The sequence below is a fragment of the Chelonoidis abingdonii genome, chromosome 11, assembly GCF_003597395.2.
Source record: "Chelonoidis abingdonii isolate Lonesome George chromosome 11, CheloAbing_2.0, whole genome shotgun sequence".
Lineage (NCBI taxonomy): Eukaryota > Metazoa > Chordata > Testudines > Testudinidae > Chelonoidis > Chelonoidis abingdonii.
The window spans coordinates 22,464,065-22,473,440 of record NC_133779.1 but is presented as its reverse complement, the minus strand read 5'-3'; the positions used below and the strand labels follow the sequence as shown (position 1 = coordinate 22,473,440).

General features: G+C 66.1%; 2 protein-coding genes across 2 annotated transcripts in view; one reads left to right on the top strand and one right to left on the bottom strand.

The window, feature by feature from the left end:
• SLC2A4 (solute carrier family 2 member 4) overlaps positions 1 to 9,376 on the bottom strand; it is a 197,339-nt gene that overhangs the window by 129,181 nt on the left and 58,782 nt on the right. The window lies entirely within an intron of this gene.
• Positions 1 to 9,376, top strand: part of NEURL4 (neuralized E3 ubiquitin protein ligase 4) — a gene marked incomplete at its 3' end in the record, with an annotated part of 28,958 nt that extends 19,582 nt beyond the window's left edge. Inside the window, 16 exon segments of the mRNA XM_075071341.1 lie at positions 352 to 457; positions 716 to 815; positions 1,674 to 1,800; positions 2,096 to 2,241; positions 2,727 to 2,969; positions 5,476 to 5,568; positions 5,571 to 5,621; positions 6,127 to 6,291; positions 6,980 to 7,138; positions 7,351 to 7,530; positions 7,666 to 7,759; positions 7,907 to 8,014; positions 8,305 to 8,449; positions 8,597 to 8,709; positions 9,038 to 9,203; positions 9,301 to 9,376. Of these exon segments, the coding sequence (XP_074927442.1) occupies positions 352 to 457; positions 716 to 815; positions 1,674 to 1,800; positions 2,096 to 2,241; positions 2,727 to 2,969; positions 5,476 to 5,568; positions 5,571 to 5,621; positions 6,127 to 6,291; positions 6,980 to 7,138; positions 7,351 to 7,530; positions 7,666 to 7,759; positions 7,907 to 8,014; positions 8,305 to 8,449; positions 8,597 to 8,709; positions 9,038 to 9,203; positions 9,301 to 9,376 (2,072 nt within the window).

Genomic DNA, 9,376 nt, shown 5'->3' with positions numbered 1-9,376 from the left:
GGAGGGCGAGTCTATTTTTCCAAATTTGTGGCTGTCCTTAGCCAGGGAGGAGGTCGCTACTGCTTTCAGGGCCGATCCGAAGTTCAAACCAACTGTGCCAAAATTTCTGACCTCGTCAACTTGAAATTCGGTTAAGACCGCAGGCCGGCCCCCACTTTAGGAAGGGAAATCAACGGGGGCTAACCAGCGGGGGCCTCCTATGGCCAAACTCGCTCGGGTGGGTTGCAGGGCAGAGGCCCGTTCCGTGGTGTGTTTTTAGGGCGGCAGGGGTGGTCAGGAGGCACTGGGCGGACCCCGCAGGGCTGGCTAATGCAGCGCGGGCTGGCGCGGGTCCCTCTCCGGCCCTTCCAGCCCCCACGGCTGGATTCCCCTATGGGCAGGGGTCACGCCATCATACGGCCGAAGACCTGGAGTTCCCAACCATGACGAACATCGATACGACACCTGGATGCTTAAGGTGATGGGGGGAGGGGGGCCTCCGGTGAGTTTTTGGGGGCTCAGCCACAGGAGAGGCAGGGCCGGGCCGGAGCTGGGATATGGGGGTTAGGGCTGTGGCTTGGTACGGGGGGACCTCTCAATTGGGTTCCTGTGGGGGTGGGACCGTGTCTCCTTCTGACCCCCCCTTCCCACCCCCCCCGCAGCGGCACAGCCATCATGCAGGACGGGCAACACCATGCGCAAACAACTATGGCTGCGACCTGGACTCGTGACACAGGCTCCCGCATCGGATGATGCGCCGCGCCAAGGGGGACTTGCACTACTTCATCAACGGCGTGGACCAGGCGTGGTGCTGCTCCGGCCTGCCCCCGCCAAGGGTGAGCCACCCGCCCCAGCCCCCCACGCACAAGCCCCTTGGTCTGATCCGGCCGTTGTGGTCCCCCTGCCGGCCAATCGCCTTCTTGGTCTGATCGGCCCACTGTGTGTCCCCCCCTCCGCCTCAGCAATGGGCCTCTGGTCTGATCCGGCCCGGTGTGTCCCCCACGGACAGCCTCTTGGTCTGATCCGCCCGGTGTGTGCCCCCCACGGACAGCCTTGGTCTGATCCGGCCCGGTGTGTCCCCCCTCTCCCCTCAATGGGCCTCTTGTCTGATCTGGCCCACTGTGCTCCCCCGCAGCAGTGGGCCCATTGGTCTGAATCCAGCCCGCTGTGTTTCCCCCAGCATGGGCTCTTGGTCTGATCTGGCCGGTGTCCCCCACCCCCACCCCCCGCCCAGCAGCCCAATGTGTGATCCGGTGGTGGGGCCTATTGGTCTGATCCGGCCTGCTGTATTTTCCCCCCCCATGATGGGACCTATTGGTCTGATCTGGCTAGTGTTGTCCCCCATGCATGGGGTCATGGACTGATCTGGCGGGGCGGGAATATACCAGGGACTGGATGGGCCCATTGGGCGCTGGGCCCAGGGAGCGGGATGATGGCCACTGGCTGATATCAGGGCGGGAGGATATATAGGGCTGGATGGCCATTGGTCTGGGGTGGGGAACCTGGATGGGCCCATTGGCTTGTGGCAGGAGGGCATATACTGATGTGGTGGCTCATTGAAGGGGGGTGGAAAATTACCAGACTGGATGAATCCATTGGACTGATGGGACGGGGGGGGGGGGGTAATAAGGTGTTATGGCAGCTGCGGCCCGGTTAACCCTTTGCTCCCCTCCCCCTGGCGGCGCGGCACAGAGGTATACGCCGTGGTGGATCTCTACGGCCAGTGCGTCCAAGTGTCCATCACCAGCGCCACGGGTCCCATGGACAACAGCCTGTCGACCAGCAATGTCACCGAGAAATCCTTCCCCATCCACTCGCCAGGTGAGAGCCCTGCCCTGCCCCACCCCAGAGCTGGCTGCATCGCTGTGCTGACTTCGGGGGCTCCTCTGTCAGTAGCAGCCCCACCTGGCCTGCCGGGTAGAGCGCCCCCTGCTGAGCCCCTGCCCCACTGCACCCCCTAGTGCTGTCTTGGGGCCAGCCCGGCTTGCCAGGGGAGAGTGCCCCCTGCTGAGCCCCTGCCCCACAGCGCCCCTACTGCCGCCCTGCCTGCCAGGGGAGAGCCCCCACTGGCGTCCCACCAATTGTTGATGGCCACGTCTTCCCCCCCGCACCCCAGTGCCGGGCGTGGCTCACCGCTTCCACAGCAGCTGCGGGAAGAACGTGGCCTTCCAGGACGACGGGTGCCGGGCCGTGCGCGTGGCCGGCTACAGCCACGGCATCGTCTTCAGCATGAAGGAGCTGAAGGCCGACGAGGTGTTTGAGGTGAGTTTACCCCCCGGGCTGAGGTATCTGCTGCTGGGGTGGGGGGGAGGTCTCAGCCCCCCCCACCGCCTCTCCAGAGTGGGTGGAGTCTGGCCCCAGCTAGATCACTGCTCCCAGCCCCCATCACCGGGGCGGGGGGGTCGGGGGTGAGTCTGAGCTATGGTGGCTGGTACAGCCGGTGCCTTCCTCTTGGGGACTGTAGGGGGAGCTGTGCTCAGCTGGCTCTGGGGTGGGGGCCACACTCATGTTCCCGCCCCCCCCTTGCTCAGTGACCCCTGACCCTTGGAGCTGATCCTGCCCAATGTCACTCGGTGACCTCTGACCCTTGGAACCGGATTCTCTCCCCTCCCCCCCAGTTGATTGGTGACCTCTGACCCTTGGAGCCAGACTCCCCATCCCCCGCCATTGCTCGTTGACCTCTGATCTTAGGGCTGGATCCCTCCCCCTCCGTGCTCGGTGACCTGTGCCCCATGCTCCCCCCGCAGGTGAAGATCGAGGAGCTGGACGAAAAGTGGTCGGGCTCCTTCCACGTGGGGCTGACCACGCTGCTGCCCTCCGAGGTGCCCTACGCGGCCACGGGGCTGCCAGCCTCCCTGCTGGAGCTGCACTCCAAGGCCACCTGGCTGGTGGCCGGCTCCGAGGTGCGGCGCAACGGCCAGCTGCAGAAGCAGAACTACGGCTGCTCACTGGAGAGGCTGGGGGTGAGTTGCGCCGGGGGCGGGGGAGCTGTGGGGCTCGGGGGGATCAGAGGGGAAATGCAGGGTGCAAGTCCATTGGGGGCAGAGATGTGGAGCTGGAGGGGCCCAGTGATCTGGTCTGTGTGTGTGTGGGGGGGTGGCATCGGTCTGGCCCTGTGGGGGGGTAGTGGACAGAGGCCGGGGGGGGTAGCAGTCTGGTCCTAGGGTTGGGGGAGTGGGCGGGGATGTGTATGGGGGGATGGCAGGACTTGGGGGGCCCAGTGGTAAGGTCCGGGGGAAGGGGCAAGGGGTTGGGGATGGGAGCCCTGTGTTTTGATCCTTGTGTTGGAGGGGGGTTGAGAGTGGTCTGGTCCCCGGGCAGGGAGGGGGCAAGGGCATGGGTTGGGGGGCCCAGTGGTCTGGTCCTTCTGGGGTGCGGTGGCAGGTAGTGGGCCAGAGGAGGCCCAGAGATCTGGTTCGAGGTGGGGGGTGGGTAGGAGGGCGGGGGTCCAACGGTCTGATTACTGAGCGGTGGCGGGAGGCGGCTGGGGCGACAATCTGCTCTGGGGGGAGGGGAGTGCGGCAGGGGCATGGGAATGGGGGCCGGGCCTGCTCTGGGGAAGGGAGTGGGCAGGGGGTGTGCAGATGTGGGGCCCAGCAGTCTTGTCTGGAGGGGTGGAGTGGGCAGGGGTTATAGCGGGGCCAGCGTCTGTCTGCGGAGGGAAGAGGCAGGGGCGTGGGTTATGGGGGCCCCAGCTCTGGTCTTGGGGGAGGGGCTGGCAGGGGCTGGGTTTATTGGGGGGCCAAGCGGTCTGGTCTGGGGGAGGGAGAGGGCAGGTGGGATGGGAATGCGGGGCCCAGCGGTCTGGTCTGGGGGGGGGGGGAGTGGGTCAGGGGGAGTGGGAATGGGGGGCCCAGCGTGTCTGGTCTTGTGGGAGTGGGCAGGGGGGCGTGGGTTATGGGGGCCAGCGTCGGTCTGGGGGGGAGTGGGCGGGGGGCCGTGGGAATGGGGGGCCCGAGCGGTCTGGTCTGGGGGGGGTGGCAGAGGGCGTGGATGGGGGGCCCAGCGGTCTGGTCTGGGGGGGGAGTGGGCAGAGGCGTGGAATGTGGGCGCTCAACGGTCCTTGTCTGGCGGGGGGAGTGGCAGGGGTGTGTGCATGATGTGGGCCAGCGTCTGGTCTTGAGGGGGAGTGGGCAGGGTTATAGGGGGCCCCAGCGGTCTGGTCTGCCGGAGGGAGGGGAAGGGCGTGTTAATGGGGGGCCCAGCGTCTCGGTCTGACGGGGAGGGCAGGAGGCGTGGAATGGGGGCCCCAGCGGTCTGGTCGGGGTGGGGACGTGGGCAGAAGGGTTCTGGGAATGGGGTGCCCAGCGGTCTGGTCTGGGGGGAGTGGCCAGAGGCGTGGGTTTATGGGGCCCGCGGTCTGGTCTGGAGCGGGGAGTGGGCAGGGGCGTGGGAATGGGGGCCCAGCGGTCTGGTCTGGGGTGGGGAGTGGGAATGCCGGGCCCAGCAGCGTTGGCCTGGGGGTGGCAGGGGGAGAGATGGGCGGCCCAGTGGTCTATCCTGGGGGGTGGGGAGGAGTTGTGGCCAGTCAGGACCATGCTTCATCCGCGCAGGTGGGAACGCGTGGGGGTGTAAGCGTGCCGGCACGACCCATGCACATCCTGGTGGAGCGAGCGCGAGGACATGGGGCGGCCACCACCGGCTGGCCAAGGTAAATCTTAGCTGGGACCCCAACCGCGCACAATGGTGCTGGGGGGGCAAAGCCACGTGGCCCCGCTGGTAGGGGTCTGAGCCTCCCCACTTCCAGGCCCCCACCCCAGCAGCAGCGTCCACACAAGGGGGCCTGCCTTTGGGGGGAACCCGTCGATCTCATGGGCGTCGGTCTGCTCTTCCTTCAGGGGCTGGGTAGTGATGTCATGGGTGTTCTGCCCTTTTGATGATGTCATCCAGGGGGGCATAGGTCCCACTTTCCATGTCTGGGAGCAGATGTGATGTGATGTTCATGCGAGGGTTAGGGCCCCCTCTTCCGTTGGGGGAATATGTGTGATGTCACAGGAAATGGCTGCACCATGAGCTCCCAGAGTGTCCCCATCACTTCCTCCCACACAGGACATCTCTGTCCCTGCCATGTCCGCGCTGAGGGTTCTACCTCGTTGGAGTGTGGGATAACCAACAGTCCCAGCCCCCCCTGCTCTAACCACTAGACCCCATTCCCTCCCAGAGCTGGGAGAGAACCAGGAGTCCTGGTCCCAGCCCCCCTGCTCTAACCACCAGCCCTACTCCCCCTCCCAGAGCTGGGGAGAGAACCCAGGAGTCCTGGTCCCCAGCCCCCTGCTCTAACCACCAGCCCACTCCCCACCTCCCAGAGCCGGGGAGAGAACCCAGGAGTCCTGGCTCCAGCCCCCCTGCTCTAACCACCAGCCCCTACTCCCTCCAGAGCCGGGGAGAGAACCAGAGTCCTGGTCCCACCCCTCTGCTCTAACCACCAGCCCCACTCCCTCCAGAAGCGGAGAGAACCAGGAGTCTGACTCCAGCCCCCTGCTCTGACCCACCCAGCCTCTCTCCCCCCATGTCCTGTGTCCTCAGAACGTCTATGTGGTGCTGGATCCTGTATGGCGCGTCACCGCAGTCTCCATTGTCAGCTCCACCCGGTGCTGGAGGAGTCGGACGGCACCAAGCCCCCGTCAGTCGCCTCTGAGACGGTACAGCGAGGAAGAGGAGGGAGGAGGAGCCCATACCCGTGAGTGCTGGGAACGGGAAATTCACCCCTTTGCCTTGAGGGGCGCCAGCCCTGCTCCAGCCTTACGGTGGGAAGAGTAGGAGATGCTGCCTGTCCCCTCTAGGGGCTGGCTCCCACTCAGCCCCAGGCGGAGACTGCTGGCTTGGGGGGGGGGGCGGATGCAGGGCCTTCCTCTAGGGGGCACCGGCTCCCCTCCGGCCCCAGGGCAGGGACTGGCTGGCTCAGGGGGGCGGGGAATGGGGCAGAGGCCTGTCCCCCCCAGGGGGTGCCGGCTCCCACCCAGCCCCAGGGGGGCAGGGAATGGGGCAGAGGCCTGTCCCCTCTGGGGGCACCGGGTCCCCTCTAGGGGGTGTCAGGGCGGGGACTGGCTGGCTCAGGGGGGCGGGGAATGGGGCAGAGGCCTGTCCCCTCTAGGGGGCGCTGGCTCGAGCTGGTGACCGACCCCCTTCCCCTCCCCTTGGCTGCAGTGTGAGAACGAGGCCCCCGTGCTGCCGGCCGCCATGGAGTTCCTGGAGAACCACGGCAAGAACATCCTGCTGTCCAACGGCAACCTGACGGCCACCCGCGTGGCGAGCTACAACCAGGGCATCGTGGTCATCGCCCAGCCCCTGCCCCAGGGCCAGCTGTTCCAGGTGTGGCCCTGGCCCCCCTCCTTCCCCTTAGGGGAGGATGTGATGTCATGATGGAGGTGGCTATAGGGTCCACTACTTCCTGTTGGGGGAGGATGTGATGTCATGATGGAGGTGGCTATAGGGTCCGCTACTTCCTGTTGGGGGAGGATGTGATGTCATGATGGAGGAGGCTGTAGGGTCTGCTACTTCCTGTTGGGGAGGAGGTGATGTCATGATGGAGGTGGCTGTAGGGTCTGCTACTTCCTGGGGAGAATGTGATGTCATTATGGGGGAGGATGTGACATAATAGGGGAGGGCGGAGGGCCTGCTACTTCCTGTCAGTAGGGGATGTGATGTCATGGTGGGAGTCAGTGTAGGGCTTGCTACTTCCTGTCAGGGGAGGATGTGATGTCATGATGGAGGAGGCTGTAGGGTCTGCTACTTCCTGTCAGGGGAGGATGTGATGTCATGATGGAGGTGGCTGTAGGGTCTGCTGCTTCCTGTTGGGGGAGGATGTGATGTCGTCATAGGGAGGATGTTGGTCCTGCTCCTGTTCGTCTAGGGCATGTGTGATGTCATGATGGGGATGTGGTCTCACAGGGGGTGGCACCATTCAGTGCCCCATGGGAGGTGGGTCCCGGTGGCTTCTGACATCACTTCCTCTCCAACGGCATCGTGGTAGTTGTCCCACTCGTTCCCCCTTTCCCAGGTTCAGATCGACTTCCTGAACCCCCAGTGGACGTCGTCCCTGTCCCTGGGCGTCATCGGCACCTCGCCCGAGCGCCTCAACTTCCCCGCCACGGCCTGCTCCATCAAGCGCTCCGCCTGGCTGCTGCAGCGCGACTCCGTCTTCCACAACTCGCTCAAGGTGGGGATGGGCCCAGGGGCCCCCTGTCCCCTCTAGGGGGCACCGGCTCCCACCCAGCCCCAGGGCGGGGACTGGCTGGCTCGGGGGCGGGGAATGGGGCAGGGGCCTCTCCCCTCTAGGGGGCGCTGGCTCCCACCTGGCCCCAGGGCAGGGACTGGCTGGCTTGGGGGCGGGGAATGGGGCCCAGGAATCACTGTGGTCCCACCCTGCAGATCTGTGACAACTACGGGCCCAATCTGGACACGTGCCCCGAGGGGACGGTGCTGGGCCTGCTGGTGGACTCGAGCAGCTGCCTGCACCTCTACGTCAACGGCATGGACCAGGGGGTGGCCGCCCAGGACATCCCCAGCCCCTGCTACGTCCTCGTCGACCTCTACGGGCAGTGCGAGCAGGTGAGCCCCGCCCCCGGAGGGGGGACAGCCCAGCCCCCCTGCTCTAACCGCTAGTCCTCACTCCCCTCCCAGAGCTGGGGGGAGAACCCTGCCCCCCAGCTCCCCCTGCCCCAACCAGTGCATTTGTCCCCCCAGGTTACCATAGTAACGAATGACACCCCGGCAGTGGGAGGGGAGAGCGCGGACTCCCACGCCCAGGGGGACATGGAGAAGGCCGACATGGTGGATGGTGAGTGATGGAGCCTCGCTGCCCTCTGCTGGGTGGGGGGTAGGATCTGCCCAGGTGAGGGAGTGGGGCTGGGGCCGGGCCCTCCCCTCTGCGCCTCTAGGGCATGTGGGGCAGGGCAGGGCTGGCTACCCTCTTTCTATGTTGCAGGCATTAAGGAGAGCGTGTGCTGGACGCCCCCCGTGGAAATGAACACCATGAAGACTTGCGAGTACCACGCCCTCTGTGCCCGCTTCAAGGACCTCCTGCTACTGCCAGGTGAGCCGGGACCCGCCTCTACGTGGGCATCGGGGTGGGGTGGGGGGCACCCCGTTTCTCATTAACCCACCCCAGATGGCGCCATGTTAGCGACCAAACAGGGCCGGCTGGTTTCGAACGTGTGCGTGAGGGGGAGCTGGATGGTGGACGTTGTCAGTAGGGTTCAGAGTTAACACTCAATTCGTCAGGCTCGGGCCACCTCTCCTCCTGAGGAGGGGAAGGAAAAGGGGGGCTGCCTCTGCTCCCCTCCTTCCCCCCAACACCTGACTCACCCCCCCCTTCCCTCCCAGACGACTACTTTGCGGAAGATCCTAAATTCAGCCTCTGCTACTGCGAGTCGTGCCACAAACTGCGGGGCGACGAGGCTTATTACAAGCGAGGGGACCCCCCCCGGGACTACGCCTTGCCCTTCGGCTGGTGCCGTTTCAACCTCAGGTACCCGGCCAGGCGGGAGGGGGATCCGACTGGAAGGGGGGAGGCTGGGGTGGGGGTTGTCTAGCTGGGAATGGACTGCAGGGCGGGGTTGTGGGGTTTGGGTGGGGGGGTTCCTGGCTCTGATACCCTCTCCCTCCCCCCTGGCAGGGTGAACCCCCAGCTGGAGGTGGCCAGCACCTGTAAGAAGTGGCACATGGCTTATCATGGCACCAGCGTGGGTGCCGTCCGGAGGATGCTGGACCAAGGGGAGCTGGGAGCAGGTAGGAGGGACCCAGCACCGAGCCCGTTGCGCCCCTCCCGGACCCCTGCTCTGACTCACCAGCCCCACTCCCCTCCCAGAGCCTGGAGAGAACCCAGGAGTCCTGGCTCCCAGCCCCTCTGCTCTGACCCACCAGCCCCCACTCCCCTCCCAGAGCCGGGGAGAGAACCCAGGAGTCCTGGCTCCCAGCCCCCCAGCTCTAACGAGGAGCCCTGGCCCTGGCCAGTGGGTTCCAAGCCATCTCTCCTCGCACTGGGGGAGGGGGGCGGTGCTTAAGGGGGGGGCAGATCCGGGCTCACTGACTGGCTGTCCTGTTCCCCCTCCCCCAGGCAGTACGTCCATCCTGAGCTGCCGGCCTGCCAAGGCGGACCCCCAGGGCGGGGGCTACCACGAGCCGGAGAATAGCTCCCCCGGCCGGGGGGCCGAGCCCCACCGCGTCCTGCTCTCGCCCACCCTGCGCTACGCCGGCCTGGAGGCCTTCGCCACCAAAGTGCAGTGAGTGCTGCCCGCCACCGGGGGGGGCCAGCGAGTTGGGGGGCGGCAGGGGGCCGCAGTGGGTCCCTGCCCCCCTCTCTCTTTTCCCTCCGGACAGATTCCGGGACCCCAAGTCTCAGCGGCAGCACGGGGCGCAGGTGGCCTTCCAGGTGTGCGTGCGCCCCGGCTCCTAC